We start from the raw sequence: 26,266 nt of genomic DNA on the forward strand, positions 1-26,266 counted from the left end.
ATTAATGTCTCTTTTCCTATTCAGTTACATAGGGATGGTAAGAAAAACCTAGACAATCAATAGTTTGATTGCACGGCCTTTTTTTGGAAGTAAATGAAATGAAAAGTGAAATGAGCATGTAAAATAGTTGCGCCTGTTCATGCTTCAAAGTGTTCATCCTACTCTTAAAATTATTGACTGACTTAGCACCACCATTTTTTAACGTCTCTTGAACCTGAATCCGAACCGTGCCCCTCCCCGTGTGGAAGGCCGACACGTTACCAATAACGCTTATGAAGAAGGATTTTCCTATTAAATCTACCATAGAAGAATAACAAATTTTGTGTATCATCCTGTACATATGTGTATACATGTATTTGTACATATAGAGTATTGATACAGTATATATAATGCACATGCATCGCACACATATATATACAGTCACATATTGATTTAACATTTATGAATACAATTTTCCTGAGAGAATAAAATTTATGTTGGACTTTAAAGTTGTCAAACTATGGAATTAGATAAATCTAATAATTAACACTAGTACAGCTAAAGTAAAGTTTATTTTTAAATATACATATATATTAATATAAGGAAGGGGGGTTGGTCTTTGGTGCTCTACAGACGTTTGGGAGCTCGCTGCATTTCAAGTTATTTAGTCAAATCAAAACAATAACCTTGAATTTGGTGTTGGTCCATTAATATTTTCAAAATCATATTCTATTGGAAAGCAGGTTTTTGGGTATAATCTTTTAAAAGCTGAAAATATTTTTTTCTTGTACAAATTTAATGAGCAATACTTTTGTTCAATTGTACTTTCTTAGATTTTAGACAAAACTACAATGTTCTATTTATTAATATGTTTATTATACCCTGCCCTGGTAACAAGTTTAGGAGTAGAAGTTTTAACTAAAGAACTTAAGGTAATACTAATTAGCAGGTATAACCTAACTAACACCATTTCTATATTAGAAGTTAGCTTTATCTAACTTTTTTTGTGACTTCACCTAATTAAATTACAATATATTTGATTATTTATATTTGATTTTATATTTACCTTTAGGTTAATCAAGGAAAACTAGTTAATTAACTTTAAATTATTTTTTATGGACTTCTTTTTTTCTCAATAAGCCATTGAATTAATACAGATTTATTTCTATTTAGTTGAAGATGGGAGAAACAGGGGTGGTTGTTGTAAAACTTACAGGTATTATACTTTTTCAAAAGAAATATTGTATCTACTTTTCTACCCATTTAATTTTTTTCTAGTGCCTTTTAACATTTGTTTGGCCCTAAGAACCCATATTTCAATGGTCTCAAAAAAGTTTGTCAGTCTGTAAGGTTTTGTCTTCAATTTATAATATATAATTTTTTACTTAGGAAGACCAATGTTATATGAAGAACAGGAAAATTATAATTTTATTTTATTCAATATTTAGGAAATTCTACTGTTTGGAAAGGCTTTCAATATGTATTTAAGAGTTTTAAGGCTAATTAAAATGACGAAACTACATTTGTTTTGCGTTCAGACGTTTCTGTAAGAATATATATTAAGACGACATTCATAAATTTGTGTAGAATCAAGAACATTCGATTAATACCCAAAAGTCTATATATCAACATTTGACATATGTAAATTAAATTACACACTTTTATGCTCGACCATTTTAGAACATAACATGGTAAATAAGCACTTTAATAGTTGTTGTCTATCATTCACCACTTAAAAAATCAGGGCTCACATACTATTCACATTTTGTTACAAAATATTGATTGCATAGTTGATATTTTATGGAATTTTAAAGAACTATACCTGTAAATTAAATTCTAAAATGACAACATGACCTTGCTGCATTAAGGTATTACGTGAACATAAAGTTAAGAATAGTTATTTCTCGTATCGTATTATAAACGGCTTTCCGCGGATATAGAATGTACAATTATAAGATTAAAACTAGTTTTTTTAGCCCCGTGGTGCCGAAAGCACCGGCTAAAAAAATAGTTTTAATCTTATGATTGTACATTTCTATATTCGTAGAAAACTGGATATAATACGATGCTAGACATAGTTTTTTCGTATGGATGAGAACCGGTTCCTATCCACCGGATTTGAATGAATACGAGAAACAAAATTATAAATATCTGAAGGCTACTATTGATATTTTGATAGCTGATAATAGTTCCCATGTTATTGAAACACAAGAAAAAAGTACTTTGTTCACAAGAGATGATATATGGTATGTAACTTTTTAATAAAACGATTTGCTCAGAAATTTTATTACATTTCATTTTCTATTATTGGCAAGCTATCTATAATATGCAGGGATAAGGGATGGGAAACGTAGGAAAATATTATTTCAGGCCTATTTTAAGCATAGGCCTAAAAAAACAGTTATGGGATGGTGCATTAGCTCGTTATCAACACTAATGAAATAGCTGTGTGTGTGTGTATGTAGATAAAGTATAGAATAAAATTCAGGTAGCTAGTCTAAAGTAAAAATAGAACTTTTTATAAACCTATATATTAAATTAATGGCTTTTGTTAAAATCACGTTATGATGTTTTTTTGACCTAATTAATGGCCAGGTTTCCTATCCCTTATCCCTGATAATACGATTCAATAAATAACTATCCTATCATATATTAAAAATAATATTGTTTTCAGCAAATTTAACCGGCATTGAACCGTTAAACCAGCATTGCAATTCCGGCACTAAAAGTGTTTTTTAATCTAGGATATCTGAAAATGCAACACGCGAAATAGTTTTTGAGGGAAAACTGCTTGGCATTGGGGTGGTAGAGGTACTTGATTTTTTTAAACATTAATTTGTGTTCTATGAAGCCTAGGACTAAACACTATGATGTTATGTAATTCGGCTTTTTAAAAATTTTTCTTAGTTGCTTCAAGATAACTTGTTAAAGTTATTTTTATATAAAAGTAACCTGTTTGTTTGGCTGTTATATTCCCGATGGATGTCGCTAACCGTTGAACCGATAACCTAGCAATGTCGCTTCTTATAGGTCCTGGGAAGATTTAAAACTATTTATGGGGTTGGTTCCACATCAAGTGCCCCTAGAGGTATCTAGTGGCGTAGCATAAAGTTAATACCGCAGCAGTTTGTAAACAAGAAACTCAGATCTCAAGAATACTGTACTTGTTGTAAAAAATTGTAGAAAACTAGAATATAGAAAGTTTTTATTAGTTCAGCATTAATGGAAAAGTTACAGGATCTTCTACAATCACTGTTACTTCCAATAATAAAGGTAAGCACAATTTAGATTTTCAAATAAACAAGTTAGATCAATATTTTTTTATTGGCATATTTTTTTATGCTTAATTTTAACCTAAAAACCCGCCTTCAGGAAAAGCAGCGTGGACGATTAAAAAGGAAAATCGTCAAAAAAAAATTACTTTTATACCAAAAAAGCTAGCCTTCTATAATATACTAGCGGATATGCCTCTGGAGGCCTCTAGGCATATCTAAGGAGGTCGACCCTTCACTTTCAATTTTATTTTTGTTTAGGAGGGAGGGGGGTGAGGGAGGGGTATTTTTTTCTAGAGGCAATTTTTCTTTAGAGGGTTGAGATTCCCTCCCCCAAAATAGTTATAAACCTTCCTTCGACCCATAAGAAGCTTCACTGTACAGAAGAAGCATATAAAATCTGTTTATAAAAATTTAACCTAATCTTATTTACACTAGATGCTCTAGCTCCTATTTTATATTATTTTCAGTGCTTGGAAGCATATTTCTGGCCATAATGACAGCTATGATTATTGTTAACACCATCAATATGGGAGCACAACTAGATCTACAAGTTGTTAAAGAAGTTATGAAGAAACCTGTTGGTAAGATTTTATATATAAACAAGCGTAAATATGACTATCATTATAGTTAACATATTCAATATGGAGCACAAATAACTGTACTAGTTGAAGCTGGTAAATTTGCCTTGTAAAACGAAAAGGAAGAAAATTATGCCCTTACGTACCAAAATATGTACAATGTTTCAACCAATAACATGGCTGGATATTTTCTTCACTGTTATCCTCCTGGCTGATTTAGAGAGTATGTCTCTAAACAGTATGCAAACCGTCTTGGCGCAAAAGTCCCTAAATACTCATCAATCAAATTAAGAATTTAATCAAATTATTAAACTATGAAAACTTTAGTATGACAACTCATTCTTAATTCTCTGAAAAACAAAATCTAATAATTTAGCTGAAAGGTCGTATGATCAATTTATGTCATATTATAACCAAAAATAAATAATAAGAAATGATTATTTTTGTAGGTCCAATTGCTGGCTTTATTTGTCAGTTTATGTTTATGCCTGGCTTCTCTTTTTTAGTTGGTTATCTATATACAGATGATATGCTATTCAGGTAGAATTTTGATAAAAGTAAGTAACATGATGTCTATCTGGCTTTGTGTACCGGAAGATCTCGCAAACTGTTGTATGACCGATACAGACCCATCCTCTCCCCCCCCCCCACAGAAAAAAATTTGTTTTTAATAATACAAAAAAATTAAATTAATGTGTTAACCACCACTCACCCCCCCCCCCCCCCACCCTACATTTCTTTAATACAACTAGAAACTATGAAGTGAGTATACATATCCTTTACATAAATATACCTATTATATCATATGGATATTTTGATTTATACATTTTAGGTTGGGTTTATTTGTGCTTGGATGTTGTCCTGGGGGTAATGGATCAAACTTCTGGACTCTTCTACTTGGTGGAGATATCAACCTGTCCATTGTCATGACTTTCATTAGTACCATTGCTGCTTTAGGTGGATATTTTTTATTGCTATGGATATAGTATTCCAATCATCACTTTGTACATAAGAAAATTAACAGTTGCTTAATTAAATTGCCCGTTGACGAGATATTTTCTTAACAAAAGAGACAGAAAACTCCATTCCTGTAATACAGATATCAAAATACAATTTGATAAAATCAGATTTAAACCAATTTGTCCCATTTGGCTGCTTATAATTTAATATATTGTCCTGTTCTACCAGCACTATTTGGATGAAATATAACTTTCCCACTTCTCCTCTCATCTAACTCATTTATATGACGTGGCTGATTTTTAAGTGGCTTTGTCCCCTACCTTTCAAACCAATACAATTAACTGTTTAGGTATGATGCCACTTTGGATCTTTCTGGTTGCCCCTTTCCTTACTGAAGGCAGCCTACGTATCCCATTTCAACAGCTGATTTCATCTCTAGTAGGTAATAATTTAGATTTTAAGAAAATAATTTTTTTGGATTGAAAGAAATTAAACTTAGAAAATTTTGTTTTATTTGTTATCAAAATTAATATTTGTTTTAGGTTTGATTTTACCAATAGCTTTCGGAATATTTATCAGGTACACACTAATTGTTTATCTATAATACAAAGTAGAATGATGTCTGTCTGTCTGTCTTTCCGTCCGTCCGTCCGTCCGTCTGTCCCTTAAGATCTCGGTAACCACTAAACCGATCTGATTCTACTCTTCAGGGTTGATACCTATTGGTCCTGTGGTGGTTTTAAGCTATTTTCTTGGGGGGTGGGACACCCCCAACCCCCCCCCAAAACTTCTTGGGAAACTACTTCACATAAAATATTGGCGGCAGCATCAGATTTTTTTTCTCTTAAATTTAACATTTTTTTTTCAATTACCTCATGGGGCAAAGTCCCTAGAGGCTAGGGGCAAAGCCGCTAGTTTGATTTAAATAAAAAAAGTCCAGCAATCATAGTCACGTTATTAAGTAGCAAATAATATAAATAAAAAAGTGGATTGATTACCTCTGTGTAAAAAACACACAGAGATATTTCAGCTGTATATCTTTAATATCAGCTGAGAGAATCACGCTTTTGTTCCTTTGTTTAAAGGTAGATTGACAAATTGAGTAGCTTCACTACTGAAAATAGTGATCAAAACTTAATTTTGACGTTCAATGTTTAAGATTTAATATTGATTTATTACTATAATGATAACATTGTTTACTCATTGCATAAGTTTAGTTAACTTAATTTTATAAATGCAAATTTTATACTTATTTAATTGAATTTATTTTATTTTATTATATTGGATTTTTTGGCGAGAACGATTTAGTCTTTTTTTCTAAAATATCAAGGTTGGTTAACATGAACCTTTATAAAATAATCTTAAACCTGTCCTTGGCGCACATACAAATATATACATCTGGCTAATTTTGAACATAATAGCTTAATATTTAAGATTATTTGTAGTTCTATAAATATTTTTGCATTGTTTGTAGATGGAAATGGTTAAAATTTGCGCAAAAGTTGGAGAAGATAATTGTTCCCTTCACTCTGCTGACAGTTATATTTATCCTGACAGCCGGAGTTTATATCAATCTTTTTATATTTCAACTAATGACAGGAAAGCGGATATAAGAAAATATAGCTAAAGTTCAATCTTATTAGCCATTTATACTGTATTATTAAAAAAATTACAAAACATATACAATTATTTTCAAAAATCCAATTACTTATATTGAGAAGAATACTTTGCATTTATGAAAGAGGGAAATATGTTTCTAATAGAACATAGGAAGAGTAGGAAGGAGTAACAGAAAGTGAATGGTACAGCCAATACAGAGATCTATTGCTTCTGTTAGACCAAGGGACATTTATTTATTTTTATTAAGTATTAAGATTAATGTATTACAATTAAGGGCGTGCCTTTTGAGAATGTAAGGGGGTTTTAATACACACCTGACATCAATGAAGAGAGTGTATAGTGTTTACGACATCGCCAAGAAGAGTGTCAAAGTTTAAAGTGTCATCCCAAAATAATTAGAAAGGTAGAAACAAATTATTTCGCTTCTATTTTTCTTACATGGGGGCAAATTTCAACAGTGCAATTTCAAGACATTTTTAAATCTAATTTCTTCAGCCATTCTAAAATTTTGAATGCAAACATTAGTCTATTGAAAATCTGCTCGTCTATCTTGTACTAACCTAAGACTAAGAAAACACCCCCAAGAACTTCTGTATTACTTCCCCTCTAAACTTTATAACCTCTTTCACCAGAGTTGATTTTGATTAAAAGTGAGCCTTATAATTCCTGGAGTGTCCTTGACAAATACCTGAAAACGCCAATGATTACAACTGTTCTTATGTCTGCATTTAAAAAACAGGAACTATGGTAGCTGCTGGTTTTACTGTGGCTTTTGTAGGTAAGTAAATATATCTTAAACATGCTGGATTTTGAATAGATTGAATAGATTTTCTACATTGTTTTTTAACAATATAGTCCCTCTATGCTCAAGTCTAAAAACAGCTCAGATTTCCAAAAAAATAATGTTTCTTTAGTGTTAACTTTTATCATGGGGTGAAAGGATTAAAATGGAAAACATATAATAATAAAAAATATACCGACTAATCTTAGGATATGTATTTGGCGCTGGCTTTGCTTGGCTATTTAGGTAAAGTTTATTTCATCTAAATTATTAGTTCGAATCAAATACAAATAAGGAAGGGGGGGGGGGGAAGTTTTGACACATTTACGTAAACCTGGTGTAGAGGCTTTATCTTTGGACTGAGAGGATAGGTTACTAAAGATGAAATAATTCTTATATGATGAATTTTCCAAGTTTTCATATTTTTTCCTCCTGGTTTAAGAGTTGCAGGCCTCCAATTGGTCTCTGGACAGGTAAAAAATAATTTTAAAAAGAGCTTAACTTATAGAACAAAATATGCATCTTTTTGAATGTTATTTACATATTTTAAGAAAAAAGAAGCATATTTTTTTTAAGTTGGCCTCTATCTCTTAAAGAAATATTTTAATTCTAATTTTTACCTGTCCAGAGACCACCTGGGGGCCTGCAGCTCCTGAACCTGGAGACCTATAAAAAATCTTAAACTTTGGAAAATTCATCATATAAGAATAATTTTATCTTTAATGACCTATCCTCTCAGTCCAAAGATAAAGCCTTTACACCAGGTTTACGCAAATGTGTCAAAACTCCCCCCCCCCCCCTTATTAAGCTAATAAATTTGGCAAATATTTGTTACAAACATTCTTGTACTTTCTGATTTTTTAATTATATAATTGTTAACTTTATCTTTATTTGAATTTGTTCGGCTTACTTTTATTATCAAAATATTGTACTAACATGTATAAATAGACTAAAATGATAAAAAAGTTCACATGTCCAAGTTTTTTTTTTGACAATTACTTCTTTAAATTTGAAAAAAAATGTAGTTAAAACTACAAATTTTTCTTTGCGAAGTAAATTGCTATTTTGAATATTAAGTGAACATAAGTTAATGATTGTTATACTTTCTCTCTCCCTTATTTTATACGTATTTGTTTATTTTCAGACTAAAGAAAGAACAGATAATAGCTGTTTCCATAGAAACATCATTTCAAAATGGAAGTATTGCATTTGTCCTTCTACAAATAAGCTTCCCAGAACCATTAGGTGAGGAATTTCATTTATACTAGATTTTTTTTATCTAAGGTTTCGTTTTTTAAAGTAAATATACTATTTACATTTTATAGGAAAACTTTAAAAATGTGTGCTGTATGTGTTTGATATAATAAAAGAATAAAGATTAACAAACAATGATTAAATTCCATTGTAGTTTTTTTAAACTTAATTTAAATAATTATTTGAGAATTTTGTTTGCATTACTCAACATTATCAAGGTAAGGTTATTACAAATAGTCAATAGAAGTTTTCATGAGACTGAGTGTTGGGTTTTATTATGCTTTGAATTAAAGCTTATGTTAGTCAGTAACTTAAAAATATATTCTAAAATCGTTTTTTAGGAGAGCTAGCCTCTGTAGCACCTGTAGCTCAGCTGTTATTGACTGGACTTCCTCTCTGGCTTGTTTTCTTTGCCATTAAGCTGTATAAATGCTACAGAAATAAAAAATATGGAGAAGTGCCGACTCAAGAAAAAGTGACTGCTAATGAAAGGGGTATTTTAAATTGATGTTTTTTCAGATAAGATATTTAATGCCCAAAAGTGGTGGAAAAATTGTTTAGTTTACCAAAATTAAATTTTCGATTTATATCCTATACAAATTTTAGTACGTCTTCTAGAATGAAACTCGATACAAAATTATTGTTTTACTTTTTGGGTCCTTCTACATTCTAATTAAATGAACCGTTTTGAACAGGCAATTTTAATTGTTTTAAAAACTTCAATAAACAGATGTATACGGACATATGAAAATTTCTTCTTGAATATATTTTTTTAAAGGTGAAGTTCAACTGGAAGAAAAGGAGGAAAATAATGAAAATGATGATAAATAAGCCACAATTAAACAATTATTTTTTTTGCTGCAAGCTATCTTTTAAAATTTAAATATGCCATTTTTGTATTTCTAAACATTTCATCTAGTTTCATTTCATTAGTTATGAAAACGTTTTTGTAATAATAATAACTAAAATTACCTTATTGAATATTTTACTTTAATTTCTTTAATGCCCATGACTTCACTTCAGTACCTTAATCTTTTTCATGAATTTTTGTACATTTTTTTATGATTAAAGTTTTTATTGCTTTATGGTAATAAAGAAAGATTATTTGTTGTATTTTGTAATTTATTAGATTAAATAATAAATAATACTATATACTAGAACTAGCGGCTACGCCCCTAGAGGCCTCTAGGGGCACTTAAGGAGGAGAGAGTCGAATTTAATAATTCAATTTCTTATTTTAGATTTTAAAAGAAAAAGTAAAAAAAAATTTTTTTGGGGGGATGAAAATAAAATTCTTTTTTTTTGGGGGGGGTGCCCCCCCCTCATTTTTAATTTTAGTTAAAAATATTTTGAAAAAATTTTTTTTTATGGGGGGGGGGATTTTTATTTTTTGGGGGGGTTTGGGGTGTCCCACCCCCCAAGAAAATAGTTATAAACCTTCCCGGGACCTATGAGAAGCTACCCTGTTAAGGAGAACCCGATCGGTTCAGCGGTTAGCGAGATCCTTCGGTACAAACATACAAACACACAAACACACAAACACACAGACACACAAACATCCTGTTACTTTATTATAAGGATAATATATTAATATGGACCATGCCAAAACTGAGTGAATTCAACCAGGACCAATGAGTTGAAAAGGGGGATTAATGATCCAACAAATTTTATGATAAAATATTTCAACAGAGATATTTTTTTAATAAGCGATGATTTTCCATAACTAAAGTTTGTACGCCCGTCCGTCTGTTAGTCTTTCTGTACGTAACAGTTACCTCTTTTCCTTAATTTAGGCATGTTCTAAATGTCCTTTATTCATAAAAAGGACGCGCACCAACTATTCTATTCCCCAACAAGGAAAAAATCAACACATCAGGCACCGAAATTTTTCGTTTATTGGCATAAACATCATCAGGGTATGGTTATTTATATACATTTTTTTTTTTATATACATTTTTGTCCTATAAGTTTCAAACTTCTTGTGAAGATTCCTGTTACAAAATAGTACGACTTAGCAAGCATAGCAACTCTATAAACGGTGCCGGAAAGTCTGTACGTAAATTAAAACATGCTTTGAATTTTGAACTTTGTTTGGAAACGATTTTTGGAACAATTATTCCTATAACAACAAGGAGCAATATTTAAAGCAAAACATGTCTATAATCAAGTTCTACAAAAATAAGTATCCTTAAACATACTTAAAAAAACAGACTAGTAACCAGAAATAAGTTGATATGATTATGAACGTACAGATCTAGTTAGAATGGCCCGAAAGACTTTCATGGGTGAAAAGTTAGAGAGAATTCCGGATACGATTTTGGTTTTGATAACTTTTGTGCTTAGCATTCATGTCACCTCCCTTCCTACTGCCTAAAATGCTTCTTCCCCAGCCTCTGCCCTTCTACCCTAAATGTTGAAAAATGCCCCCCTCCCCTCCAAAAAGAAAAATTGTTGTAATGTTTCCACAAGACCAAGAATGCATAAAGGCAGCTAAAAACATTACCTAAAGACGGATGTAAATTCTATTTATAATTTTAAAACAATTTTTTTTTAAATACGTCTCATTAAATGTTTTAACTTGGAATCAATTTTGTTGGAACTTTAAACCTTGTTGGTTCTTATTGGAACTACTTAACTTTATTTTAATCCACTTAATGTTCCATATAATGTTAGAATTGAATATCACAATAATTTTTTGCAGTAGAGAATAAATACAAATTGTTTTTCCAAAACTTTTCATCCCACAATTATATTAACCTAGATACAGTAAACTACAATAAAATATCAACCATTTCAGTGTTGTTCTTTAAATAAGCATAACCATTGTTAACTTAGATAAGATTAACTATTTATATACAACAAAAATTAGAAGTATTTTGTTATTGTTTTGATGGAATTTTCTAAAGATCAATCAATCCCTTTAGTTAACAACTAGGTTGATGAAACTAAATTAACATAATTAATAAATTTAAACTGTAAATGATGTTCGTTTGAATCCTTGTCCAATAGAGTCCAAGATCTCAGCAGCTATTTCATTTTTAGAGGTGTAAAATACATGACACATGTAATCGTACTCCTAGACAAATTATTAGATAAGGCTCTTATAGATTACAAGATGCAAACCTTGATCATAACAATCAACAATTTTCTGTAGCTTTTTTAGATTTGTTAAATTAATATGACAACAAACTGTGTTATATACCGCGCGCCGCAGAAATCTTCAAAAATGTTGTATATAACGAACTTAGGCCAATATTAAGATTGCTAATTAACAATTAAGCAAATAATGAGTTACTTTGTTTATGTACTGCAAATGTTCTATTCATAAAAATAATTAACATTTCACCTGATTTTCAGAGAAGGCAACAAAACAAAAATACTTTGGCATAGAAACCATTCGTCCACAACTATTAAAAAAAGTTTTTTTCAGGGCAGACACTGATTAAATACATAAAAAAACAATTAATGGAGTTGTTTAGGAAAAGTTAAAAAAATTATTAATAAAAAGAAATTTAAGTGTTTTTACAAGTTTGAATATTTACTATTCATACTATATTAGTGTGTGCTATCTATAGCATTTCCATATAATTTGAAATAGTGGCTATGTGTGGATATTCAATCTTGAGTACAGTATATCTAGATAATCTGAAATACCTGGCTATGTGTGGATATTCAATCTTGAGTACAGTATCTCTAGATATTTGTCTTGATAATCTGAAATACCTGGCTATGTGTGGATATTCAATCTTGAGTACAGTATATCTAGATAATCTGAAATACCTGGCTATGTGTGGATATTCAATCTTGAGTACAGTATCTCTAGATATTTGTCTTGATAATCTGAAATACCTGGCTATGTGTGGATATTCAATCTTGAGTACAGTATATCTAGATATTTGTCTTGATAATCTGAAATACCTGGCTATGTGTGGACATTCAATCTTGAGTACAGTATATCTAGATAATCTGAAATACCTGGCTATGTGTGGACATTCAATCTTGAGTACAGTATATCTAGATAATCTGAAATACCTGGCTATGTGTGGATATTCAATCTTGAGTACAGTATCTCTAGATATTTGTCTAGATAATCTGAAATACCTGGCTATGTGTGGATATTCAATCTTGAGTACAGTATCTCTAGATATTTGTCTTAATAATCTGAAATACCTGGCTATGTGTGGATATGCAATTTTGAGAACAGTTTCTCCAGATATTTGTCTAGATAATCTGACATCCAGCTCTGTTAGTCTCAAGGTGGCTGGGTGGCCTCTCACTTCCTTTGAACTTGATAGTACTGCTCGTATTCCCAATTCAACCTAGAATAATATATTTCCTAGAAAAGTATAATTTTAAAAAGTCATAGAAATTATTTTACAAACCCGTTTGTCTTGTCCTCTTTTCAAGGAAGCTTTAGTTTTTCAAGGGCAGAATTAATTTCTTTTTATTCCCCTTTTTTCCTTACACCAAACATGTGATTGATCGATTGAAAGAATGCGACTACAGAATTGAGTGCAGCATCTGTTGTTTGTTTTCGAATCACTTTGTGGAGTAGCAAAGCATAAAAAAGATATTGTGGGATGTATCTGAAGCTTTTTTGTGAATTACAGAGAGTGGAATAATCTGATAGTTTGCCAGGGGCTTTACCATGAAATACTTCAGGTGCGTATCAGCTCCCTGTATGCTCAGGCGTGTGTTTATAGGGAAATTTCATAGGTTTAATAAAAAGGTATTATTTTAGCCATTAATAGAAAACTAAAAGAAATTATGATTCTAAAGAATTGTTTGTTTATTCGTTGTTATACCTATAAAACTGCATTATTATATTTTTATTTAAGTATAATTAAGCCAAATTATATTCTTTTACTTTTAAATTTAACCCAAAGATTTATGTAATGAGCTTCGTAGATTACTAAACAATACCAAAGTCTTGGCCTCTAAAATGATAAAATAATTTGATATTTATAAAATACTCTTGATGTTTAACATATTAATAATTATCATTGTAATTTCAGGAGCATGTTAATAGAATACATTCAATAACTCTATATCCATACCAGTTGTTGATTGGTCCCGGTAATTGTTGGATGTCTATTAAGAGATATAAGTTTTCCGGAATTTTAATGTAGGGAGTAGATTTGAAATCTGCATCAAATTTTAAGGATTTTTTATAAAATTAGTTTTTTGTAAAATTCTTTATCTAAAAGCGAAAATACATTTTAAGTTAATTAATTTTGACCAATAGGATAGGTGGATTTTAAACTACCTGCGCTCTAATTGGTTGAATGATGTACGACATCCAATCAGAGCGCAGATTTTTTAAATCCACCAATCACAGATGCCAATATTAATTAACTTAATTTGTATTTCCGCTTTTAGATAAAGAATTATACAAAAAACTAATTTTATAAAAAATCCTTAAAATTTGATGCAGATTTCAAATCTACTCCCTACATTACAATTCCGGAAAACTTATATCTCTTAATGTCTATAGAGCTAAGATCTATGACTTCTGTGGTTCCTTGAAGTCAATGCATGACCTAAATTGCATTCGGTCATGACATGGTTGAAAATATCTTTATGTTACCTGACTATGAATAGTATTATTTCCTAAACAGACACTACCCATGTATAAGCAGGGATATCCAGCAGAATTAAACTCTATGTCATCATCAGAAAAATCTTCTAAAGGGTTGTAGTCATCACAATCACCACTGTATTTTCTAGAAAAAAACATTTCCATATAAATGACCCCTTAAATAGTGGATGTAAATATTCATTTATTTCCCTGGTATCTCATTTATATTCCTGGTATGATTTTAGAAGATTTTAAATTTTTTTTGGAAGATTTTATAATTTTTATTAATTACCAAAAGAAACAAATATTATACCAGGGAAATAAATGAAATTTAAAAACAAAATTAAACCACATTTTACTAGCATAAAAATGCGTTTTTGTTTAAATGAGAATGATATTCCTGTCCAGTTTTTTGTTTAGGAATGAATATTTCTTACCCTCGTGAATAAATGATGACCTATCGGTCCATCATTTATTCCCTCGGGTAAGAAATATTCAATCGTAAACAAAAAACTGGACAGGAATACCCCATTTCTCGTATTCATTTGAAACTGATTCTCACCGGTTTTCATCCATACGAAAAAATAATGTCTATGCATCGTAATATACCAAGAATATAAAAACTGGTTTTAATCTTATAATTGTACATTTTATATCCGCGGAAAGCTGTTTATAATACGATGCGAGAAATAATATTCTCGCATTGTCTGCTTTTTTCAACGAGAAATCACATGTTCTCTATATAACATAACATGCCCTCTGAAATAAGAAAAATAAGTGAAAATTAATGTTAAAACTTATATATATTATACAAACAAATATTAGTTTTTTTTATTACTTAGTTTCTGGCAGATACGCCTCTAGAGGCCTATGAGGTGGGGGGGGGGGGGGGGTGTTGTTCGACCATCCTCACTTTCAATCTTTTTTTTTATTTAGGGGGAGGCTAATATTTTTTATGTACTCAGAGTCAATATTCTACAGAGTCTTTGAGAAAATATAAAACCAATCGATTGAGTAATTACAATTGTTCAGATTTAAATTACGGCTACAAACAAACAAAAAATATTAACAGCGATTTAGAATATTAAATATTTTGAAAGGTAGGTTGTGAATAAATTCCGTAAAGGTGTGAGTTTTATCGTTCTACTACTGTTTTTAAGCCTTAAAAATCACACCTTTACAGAATTTATGCACAACCTACCTTCCCCTTTGTACCTTGTTGGTGTATGGTTTATCATGTAATCTCTTTTTAAATCCTCTGTATTCAATCTGAAAAAATAACACCTTTTTTTAAATTGCCAAAAAATTAAGCACTTTCAATAAATTGAAAATAAAGATCACATTTTAAAGATAATGTATTTTATAAAACAATGACATAAAGGAGTTTTAAAAGGAACCAATAAAAAAATTACTTTTTAGAATTTTCTTTACCTTAGACATTTCAGTAGAGAAAGTATACAGGCAAATATTTCTTTCTTTCCAGAATCCCATGCCTACAATATAGATTCTCAAGTAAATGAAGAACCTAAATTGATTCGTTGGTAAAATTATCTTAATCTTTGGGGTATTAAAATATAATTTTTTCGTTATTGCTGTGTTTTTATCTTTAATGTTTTACCTTTGTTATTGTTAAAGTTATTGGTTTTCCCCTCAGTTCAGTCATCAATTTGTGTAATCGTTTCATATTCTCCCTAAATCAACAATAATCATTTTTACCTGTGCATTGGAGCAAAGTCAGGACTTAAATATTGTTTCGCCTTGGAACTTAAATGTTTGTTTATCACAGACATGTAATCGTCAGTGTTAAGTAACCCCCCTCCCCCTTTATTCATTTGGTGAGCTTGAGTCTTGAAATTTGTTCTTAGATTCTGAACAGTTAAAAAATAAGTCTTTTGTCTCCTTAAACCTAAATTTGTCATTAGTCTTAGTACAACTTGTATTCTAAGTAAAAAAACATACTATTTATAATTTGCCTAACCAAATTGATTGTCCATAGTATTCATTCAAAACATTTATAATCTCTGTTTTGTTATATAAAAAAAATACTTTTCATGATGTACACAAACAAACTGGCCATCTACATGGGTTAAAACGTCTCCAACTTGTATTTTACTATCTTCTTCAGCTATGCTTCCAATACGAACCTGACCAACATTAGCAGATGATATAAACATTCATGTAGCTGAATGCATACAAATATGGAATGTACAAATTGAGTTGTCATCATTTATAGCATAATATGCATCATAATATCTTTTGATGGGCCTTTTAAATCAAGTTAATTTACAAAATATAAATTTGTTTTGGGAAAGTTAAATTACATTAAATGGATTACCTACATAGGACCTGTATGAAGCTTCAATTGAAAATAAGTAAGGAATGAGTTGAATGTGTAAAGATACCTGTGAAATGACTGCTTTATTATGAATAAAATTTACAGAAATTCCAAGTTGTGGAGATGGCACAAATGTGTGAGTTTGTTGAATTGGTATCTGCCAGGTTTCATCTAGCCAGCAACAGTTGGACACCTCCAGATTCCAGGTATACCCATCTAGCTTCTCTATATTTAAATCAATAGAATTTGATTAAGTTAGACATTTGAGTGTTCAAATTATTAGAATAACGTTAAATCTTGATATGCATAAAAGTAGTCCTTTAATTACAGCAGGAAAATTAACAAAATTAACTCTTATGATGATCAGAATAAAAAAAATGTATTGAAACTATTAAATTGTGTCCTAGAAATTTTGTTCTATTGAATGTCTACTTAGTTCCACAGGTACTAAAAACTTGATTTTAAATACCTGTCAAATTAAGTTGCTCTGATGATAGTTTTGAATAATAAAATGCCTGCGACAATCTATTCTCTTTCAATAATTTTCTTAAAAACAATCTTCCTATAAATAATATGTAATGATTGAAATAATAGAACATTTCTACTTTGAAAATATGTTAAATTGTTTAGTAAATACCTTTTCCAGTCTCAGTTTTTACTTCTTTTGTTTCTCTAAATATAAATGAAAATGAATAACAAAGACGAAACAAACAATGAAAGTTATAAAAGAAAAATATTTTTGTACCTGACAAAATTTACGATGCATTTTATGTTATAATCTAAAACATTAGTCAAATTTCTTGAGTCTTGAAACCAAGTCCAAATATCCCTAAAATGTATGTAGATTAAATACATAATTGTATACTTTTTATAACTAGACTTTCAAAATATCTAAATGAAAGCCAGGGTCAGTAATTCGGGTCTGATATATGATGCAATAATAAACTTTTTAAAGCAATTCAGTATATCTTCAATAACAGAAATATATTAATTTTATTGATTAAAAATTAATTTTTATTATGTAGGAATATAAATGTATTCTTTGGACCATGGTGATAAATAAGAAACAATAAATAGTGCACACATAAACAGGATTTTATAAAATTATAAAAAAAAGTTTAAAGTTTTGTTTGTTGTTAGTGATAAAAATCCTTTTATCAGGGATTTCAGAAATTTCTTGACGTCAAGATGCCAGATTATTGACGCACGTAGTTAATATTATAACATAACCTTATTATGTCATAAAAACAAAGATTTTTAACCTTCTTTATTCATTTTAAGTAATGTAAAGGTTTAAAACTTAAAATAATTGACCCAAGAAATTCATTATTATTTCATTTCATTATTATAATTATTTAAGTATTTTTCATAAGTCCGTTAGCGTCATTTACTTTTCATGTAGATTATTAGGACAATTTTAAACGGCGAGAACGGAGGTTTACAGATGTAAATGGAGAAGTCACTCAAAAATCAGACATGTGCCGCCATAAAAATGAGTTATTATCGATCTCTTTTCTTTCTCATTTCTTCTCTCATCTCTCTTTTTTATGACGTCACATGTCTGATCTTTAGTGACTTTCTTCATTTACAAATCTTTAAAGAAGGTGTATCAACTTTTTTTTTATAGCTAGCCGGTTCTTTTAGTAAGTAGTAGATGTAAAATTTTTCATAGAATTCAGATATGCAATCGGTTTTTTTGTAGACCTCTTATTTTTTAAGTAATTTAAGTTTAAAAAAAAAAATTAAGTCGATTTTAAGGTACTAAAATGCAACAAAAAAAAGAAAGAAAATGGCCATTATGAACAAAAATAGTAAGATCTTTAATTTGACACCTTACTTTTTCAATTCTGTCAGGTAATTATTGAAAAAATCGATTTTTTTAAACCCACGAGAATAAAAACTTTAAACTTAATTTTATTATTTCACAGTTAAAAAAATATGGGTTCATATATACCTTTAGAATCAGAAAAATATTACGAATTCATTGTAAGCAAAATTGAAAAAAAAAGTTTACAATATAGTATATAAACTACAATAAAAGGAATTATATGAAAATATCATATTATATTGTACAGGCAACGTCTTAATTCTTGAATTGAGTATAAAAATGGGAAGGGGGTAAAGAGGGGGTAAAAAAGGGAAGACAATAGTGTTGCCTGAACAAAAAATACAATTAGCCATTTGTTTAATTTTTTATTTTTTTACTTTTTTTCAATTTTGCTTACAATGGATTCATAATATTTTTCTGATTCTAAAGGTATATATGAACCCATGTTTTTTTATGTCTGTTTGAGAAAATATTTAGGTCTAAAGTTTTTATTAAACCGAGGTTAAAAAAAATTGATTTTTTCAATAATTACTCAACAGAATTTTAAAAGTAAGGTGTCAAATTAAAGATCTTACTATTTTTGTTCTTACTGGCCATTTTCTTCTTTTATTTTGTTGCGTTTTAGTACCTTAAAACCGACTTAATTATTTTTTTTAAAAACTTAAATTACTTAAAAAATAAGAGGTCTACAAAAAAACCGATTGCATATCTGAATTCTATGAAAAATTTTACATCTACTACTCACTAAAAGAACCGGCTAGCTATAAAAAAAAGTTGATACACCTTCTTTAAACAGAAAATACAGAACAAAACTTAAGCATAAACTGGAAAACCTCCAAATGTCTGAATACGCCATTAGGACTTAGTGTAGCTATGAACCCAATCTTGCTAATAAAGTTCAAGATTTCGCAGCAAAACTTCCTATAGACAACTAACTATTTGATTGAACTACATTTATCTGGATTTTTCTAACTGACCTAGTTGTGAGTTCCATATTTTTGTCGCGAATCGGACAGAAAATTTAGCAACGGTGTTGGGCCGAGATTCGAGCCTATCACCTATCTTACATCGAGCGGATGCCGCATAATCTAATTTTTGGTGTATAAAATGAAAAATACCTTAATTGTAGAACATCTTCAAGTTGAATACAAATACTTTCAACTTCATTACTTTCATCAAAATACTCTTTAATTGGTGAATCATCCAAATTCTTCAATATATTCTAGAATTAAAAATAGAGTTAAGAATGTTTAAAATCTTGGCAGTTTAGTTACTTTATTAAAGAGAATCAAAAGATAAATTTCTTTAATTTGATTTTTCCTAATTAACGTAAATAAACAACCTTTTATTTAACTAGTAGTGCTGTATTTTTATCTTTAGCACTTATCCCAAGATTGTTTTACAACAGTAATTTTAAAATGAGCATAGTTAAATTTAAGACTTAGATTATGATATAGTGCATCTTTGCTTAAAACATAGACTCTAATCGCCATAGGGTCAATATTTAAAAAATCATGAAAAATTAATAGTTGTATTTTATTAAATTGAAAAACCTCATGTTATAGATGGACATAAGGGTCTTCTGATAATGATTAGATACGCTTTTTAATTGTTACATCATGGCAAGTTCGAACTGCCAGGACAATTCTGACAACGCTTAAACTATTGAGGAGAGCTATCTGTTACGATCAAACGTACTGACATTCTAACTATAGAAGCTTCGCTTTTACTGATACGAAATAATATTAAGACAAGAAAACTAATCCATATTACCTCAATTTTAGAATAATTTGTCTCTGTCATTTTCTCTGAAGTTAATTAGTAAATAATAGAAATTTATTTATGTTTAAGTGAGCTACAATACAAATTCATTAATAATCATAATAATATCAATAATTGTATCTTTATGGTTCAACAGTGTAGCTTTATGGCTGATTGTGTGATTAGTATGACAAACAGCTGACAGTCCGGCTTATATAATGGTTGGATAATTTAGCTGCGAGGCATACAGGCGGCCGAATTGATATTTTGTGGCTAAGGCTTATTTAGTGACTTTTAATCCGGTCGGCTTATTGTGAAGCTTAAGTAAGCCTTGCAGATTATGGGAGCTCAATATAAAAACTTTCTAACATTGATTTATCGACTATTTGTTAGAGAATGATTATCTATTTCCAAAATAGATTGAATATAGAGCAAGGACAAAAGAATCATGTTTCAATCAAGATTTAAAATCAACAATATTACAAAAAAAATATCACAAATGCAAGTACAAATGTATGACTATCAATGTTTATAAACCTTTATTGTATTGTTTAATAAATAAAACATATGCTGCTCTTCTGATATTATTTTCATGTATAGTATTTGGTGACTTTTCTGACCCAGTTTTCGAATTCTGCCAAAATTAAAAAGAATTAAAGAGCACAGATTATAACCAGAGGGCGTGAGACCATTAGTGGGTTAAAAAGAGGGATACAGAAATTCAAAATTTTTATTTTAAGGGGTGGGGGTGGGGTGGGACTTATCTACACCTCCTACCGCATGCCGCTGCTCAAAGGCATTTATTGTGATAAACTATTTGTGTGTAAGGCACTTTTTACTTTTCAATCCCTTCTACCAAAAATGTTATCACTAGTTCGGAAAGCAATTATATGTGTTTAAACAAACACTAAGAATATTTCTTTGATAAAATTATTAACCTCTATCTAGGACAAAAGACAGTATAACACTTGTGTCTAAATATATAAATATGTAGAAATCAGAGAACAATAATCTACTAAACACACATACACACATCTTTTGTAGCTAGGCTTCAACGTTGTTTGAAAGTTTCAATTTAATGTTTCCAATTTTGTCTGCACTTTAAGCATAAATATCCGATAGTTATAAGTAATCGGCTCGATTCTTGGCCTAAAAATTTAGTTAACTAAACACATTGACAATTTTTACTGATACTTTTTCAGGTGCGGCAGTGTGTTTGGAAAATGCAATGATTTATAAACGGGTGCAATCTATATCCATCCAATGCACAGTTAGGACTTCAAGACAAAGGCCGCTAAATCAAAGTCTTAAAACCATTATGCTATGCAATTTGGAAACCAAGAAGTCTCTGTAATCATTGCCTTGAACAAGATGACTTAAATGACAAATAGTCAAATACAAATCACTACAAAGGTTTATTGTTTTATAGTTCAGATATAAAAAGACAAACATGCGAGCATTTATTAAACTATGATTGTTACTATCCTTGTAATTCATTTTTGTTCCAAGGGATGCTTTCATTTAGATGAAATATTGAAAAACAGTAAATATGAAAATAAAGATTTTTTATTTTGATGAATATTCTTTCTTTTTGGATTCTAATAAAAACAAGGAAAAGTATCGAAGCTAAAGCAAGCAGAATAAATACCATGATTTACTTTTTGTTGTTCAAAAAGCATTGTTACTACTGGGAATAATCGTATTTTCATTATTTCTTAAAGTTTTATGAGAACACCTAGGTAAATTTATCGCTACATCGATCGATATATGTATTGTATAACGTATATACATAACATAATGATATGCAATATTTAGATAAGAGGCGTTCACATGCTTCTGCTAAGATAATATTAAATTTTTTTAACCTGATACCATTTGGCCGTTTAGGGATTGGAGTAAAACACTAGAGAGGGAAGGGTCAATTAACCCTTAGTTTTTTTCATTGTAATCTTTTTTGTAGGTAAGATATAGAGCTCTGGCTTCATGACTTTTAAGTTTAGTAATTATACGTCGGCAAGAGTTGATTTTATAAGGATATCTGGTCTGTGTCGGTCGTGGTGTCCGGTCAAAGTCGGTTGGGTATCACCGAAATTTTAAAAAAAATTCTAAATAAATCTTAATTTCTACATTATGACTTTTGTGTATAAGGTAAAGACCTATTTTTTTGGTAAATACTTAGATATCAACAGAAAAGTTAGAGAAAGGTGGTGTTATAACCGTTTGAGTGTTTGACTGCTTCCTGACCGATTTTATGACCGATTTTTTGTCCAGCTTTTACAACAGACATATATCATGAATATCGTGACTTCTATTACAGCTAGAGATCTAAAAATTGTGGCAAATGCTTGATCAATAATAAACTTCCTACCTGTAATTTTGCCGGTTTTAAGCTGCCAGCTGTCGAATTTTAAAACAGCTCTAGACCAGCCAAATCTTTTTATGTTATTTTTTATTGTGATAAGAAACAGATAAAATATTAATTGGCGCCGCCAAACGCCGTTTTACCGCCGTAACCGTCTTTCGGCGATGGTCAGAAAAAGTTATTTTTTTGGTTATGAAAAATAAAAGTTCCACCTAAAATTTGGTAATTCTAGCTGTAAAATTAGCCGCTCTACAGCTGTTTTAATGTTTAGCGGCTGGCCACTTAAAAGCGGTTAAGGAGCGGTCTGACAGCTATGACTAAAAAAAGTAATTTTCTCTAAAAATGCACATCAACCACCTGAAAAATTTCATGTCTCCATCTGTAACAGGAGCCGAGATAGAGGGGGGTGGGGGGCTAAATTAGCCCCACCCCCTTCTCTATGTAGGTAGGATTTGGGGCCCGATCTGTAAGGGTTGACTGTATCTCCCCATCCCAATTACCTTGTGCTGACTCTCGAGAATATTAACACAGATTTGGACGTTGTTTCTGTAAAAGAGATCCGTAGAGGGATGTAGACGGGGGGGGGGGGGGGTGCATCCATCAACCTTATTCTTGCAAACATTTCGGCACACCACTAATTTAAATGATTCATGTATTCTCCCTACTACCAGAAGGAAAACGAATTTTTCTGTAAGGTCCCGAATATGATTAATTTTTACTGAATTTAAACAATTTAAAAGCCAGAGTGAAAAAAATAATAAATAGTTTCGTATTATAGGACAACAAAACATTAATCCTTTAATTTCTAATTATATAACTGCTAACTATTGTCTATAATATGATGCGATAAGTATATATTACTTAATTGTGATGCTTATGGCCTCTTTCTTAGCCTGAAAAAAATTGGTATCCGTCGATGCGTGGGCTTCGAAAATATGATTATGAATATGCATTTTCTTATTTCTCATACGAAAAAACATAGTTATAGAGTAGCTACTATGTTTTCGACAAATAAATTTAAACTTAGTTTATCGTTATTAATAAACGCGCTTTAACATTGGCTTATATTTGTTATCAACTTGTCAATAAATTTAGTTGTTAAATTTTTTTTAATATTTGAGATAAAAATGTTTCATAAGATGTAACATTGTAGCAAGCATTACTTAAGTTTATTGATGTTACATTTACAGGGACCAATTATCATTTTTTAGTTTATCCCTCAGGGGCTAGAATTTGTGAAAATAACTTTGTTCACATAATAAAAACATTAAAAAATGATGTCCATGACCCAGACATAAAATAACAAGGATGACAACATCCATAAAAGCGAAGCACTGAAACGGTAGGACAAACGGACATTAACACTTGTATAGTGTCAGAACTTAATAATCAGAATATATATGTATAATATTTGAAGCAAAATTGTAAGTAAATTTGTTGAAAAACTGCTTGATACAGGATAATGTTTATGGACATACTTACATTTTTAGGACTTAATTATAGAGTTGCTTCGCTTATAACAGTATACTTTGTTGTTCCAGGAGTCAATATGCAAAAAATCTGATAAATCGGATAATTAGATCTCATTAAAATTTGTTGTTAAAAATCAACATGTTTAAAATGGACGGACGGACATTCTGGTAATGATTACAGAGTTGCTACGCTTTCTAAATCATACCAAACTACTAAAGGAATCACCATGCAAAGTTTGAAATCGATAGGACAATTCTAACATGCCTAGATTAACGAAAAAAGCTATCCGTTACGGACGGACGGACGGAACGACCCTAATTATAGAAAAGCTTCGCTTTTAAAAACAACTAAGGGGAGCCAAATCGCTTCTTTTCTGACCAAACACTTATGGTATTAGTTAAAGTAACACCAATCAGACAACCAACTCCCGTTTCATCTGGAAATCTAGATAATCAGTCCAAAGCTATTATTTGGCAGAATGACAGTCCCTTGTCCCTGGACTCTTGCCAATGAAATGAAAAGAAATATATGTACTTCTGTATAAACAAGCAACGCTTTTAATGTTAAATAAATTATATAGTTATATTTTATTATTCTTTAGATGTTGACTTGAAAATTTAGTAGGATTATGTGTTAAACACTTTAATTTATACATTTAATATAGAGTAGCTTCTCTACTAAAATTGCGAGTTATATAATGGTATTAATTTTATGTTTTTAATACTCTTTCCATATGGCAAATAAAGAGCAGCAATTTTGTAACATACATTACGAAATGACAAGCGCCAAAAAAAATTCAAATATAATTTTTAAGACCCAAACCTTATTCTATAAAGCTCAGCTTCATTGTGTGTTTAACGCATATTTATCATGGGTTTCATTATTCAAATCGACATAATAGAGATGATAAATGCTAGTTATTTTTGGGGGGAATTTTTAAATTGTACATAATATTTATGAATTTTTAATATTAAAATTCCATTTTCCTCTCTTTTTATAATAATATCAACATGGCTGATTGGATTTTTGTAATGAATCACTCCACTTTCAATATAGATTTAACTGGAATAGTACATTCATGTTTATTGTTTTCGTATCATTGTATTTGTGGTAATACGGCAGCAGACGGACGGGTAGTTTACAGAGTTGCTACGCAGTGGCTTATCAAGTCAAGCCTTCTGCACTAATCCTATTATATCACCATTCACCTCATGACCGCAGATGACCCCGTTGCGCAGCGGTCAGATTGGACTGGCTAAATAGGGGAGGGGCACGGACACTTAGCAACCCCGCGCCCCTCAGGCAACTATACAACCAGGAGATGGTGCCTTCCCTTTTACTACAGCTTACCCCACAGATGTCTACCGCCGCGGGCTACGCCCTTGCCTCCCTCACCCCCTTCAAACCTAACCTATTGTTATAATCTATTTTGTATATATATAGTAACCACCCATTGTAAATGTATTCAGTTAAATATAATTTCTGTATGAGTAAATCCTGCTAGTTTGTTTTGGTAGAATACTTCAAGGCTAGGGGCTCGTTGGATTCGAACTCGCAACCGGTGAGCTGAAACGCTTCGGCTTACCACATATTCATAAACATGGCCTGGATTTCTTTCTTTAAGTCAAATTATAATTAAAATTTTATGCATTTTTACAACTAGCACAATTTGAAAATAAATTGTAAGATTTATATTTTGTTGAAGTTAAACAAGTACTGTAAACCACCATTTCATTTTGGTCTCTCTTGAAAGTACAAGGTGGGCCACATAACCAGACTTTTTCTAATTTCTAAACATAAGAACATAAAATGGTCAGCTATAAAGAATTAATAAAATTTTTAAAAACTTGGAAGCAAACTAGGTAATTGACTATTAAAATCGCTGCCAGCACCAATCATTGCCTCTACCCACCCACTGAACCGCCCGCAGGCCCTGGCCACCATGTCCCTGTCAAAGCTGGCTAAGTTCTACTTGATAGATGTCTTTGTAGTGTGGGCGCTTCTTTTGGTTCAGGCTGCAATGTAGCCTCAGTCACAATAGTCCATTAAATAAAGTTAATATAATAAATGCTTGACATAATTTTTTCATATTGATTAGAACCGGTTCGAATGAATACGAGAAAAAAATTTCTTAAATTTTGCTAAATAGTTCTCTGAAACAATTCTTAGTAAAAAATTTAAAAATGTTCTATGCTTTTGGTAAGAAGCTACTCTACAAGTCATCACTGTATGTCTGTTTATAATTTAATTATAAAAATTACATAAATACTAAACACATCAAAACTCTAAATTTGAATAACTGCTGCTGGACTCATTTGTTATTTCAAGGGAACAGACAGGTGAGGGTTCACCTTCAAACCTTTCTAGAGGATAAGATGTAAAATCATTTATGATTTTGTACTAGTGTTGATATGACTGTTGTGTTTTTGCTGGATTTCAGAATAAAGTATTTATTGCATTATTATTAAAGATAAGGTATACC

The 26,266-nt window shown here is 30.5% G+C and overlaps 2 protein-coding genes across 2 annotated transcripts; one reads left to right on the top strand and one right to left on the bottom strand.

Moving 5' to 3' along the window:
* Positions 1-761: 761 nt before the first annotated feature.
* On the top strand, positions 762-9,607 carry LOC145311662 (hepatic sodium/bile acid cotransporter-like). Its single transcript, XM_080150622.1, has 17 exons — positions 762-911; positions 1,153-1,195; positions 1,369-1,392; positions 2,135-2,225; positions 2,724-2,790; positions 3,192-3,252; positions 3,722-3,835; positions 4,282-4,372; positions 4,665-4,789; positions 5,142-5,234; positions 5,335-5,371; positions 6,267-6,387; positions 7,148-7,190; positions 7,403-7,439; positions 8,338-8,438; positions 8,789-8,941; positions 9,226-9,607. Exons 1-17 carry the CDS (start codon positions 831-833, stop codon positions 9,276-9,278), a joined length of 1,335 nt encoding a protein of 444 aa, XP_080006748.1. The 5' UTR covers positions 762-830; the 3' UTR covers positions 9,279-9,607.
* Positions 9,608-10,325: 718 nt separating this feature from the next.
* LOC145311663 (uncharacterized) lies at positions 10,326-19,992 on the bottom strand. Its single transcript, XM_080150623.1, has 14 exons — positions 19,962-19,992; positions 19,307-19,410; positions 17,106-17,189; positions 16,998-17,032; positions 16,830-16,922; positions 16,428-16,585; positions 16,072-16,169; positions 15,644-15,716; positions 15,457-15,518; positions 15,241-15,294; positions 14,035-14,170; positions 12,618-12,766; positions 11,794-11,854; positions 10,326-11,523 (listed from the first exon to the last, which is right to left on the bottom strand). The coding sequence occupies exons 1-14, from the start codon at positions 19,989-19,991 to the stop codon at positions 11,416-11,418; spliced, it is 1,245 nt and encodes a 414-aa protein (XP_080006749.1). The 5' UTR covers position 19,992; the 3' UTR covers positions 10,326-11,415.
* Positions 19,993-26,266: the final 6,274 nt, after the last annotated feature.

The sequence above is a fragment of the Acartia tonsa genome, chromosome 2 (genome assembly GCF_053477335.1).
Source record: "Acartia tonsa isolate MP-2025a chromosome 2, ASM5347733v1, whole genome shotgun sequence".
NCBI lineage: Eukaryota > Metazoa > Arthropoda > Copepoda > Calanoida > Acartiidae > Acartia > Acartia tonsa.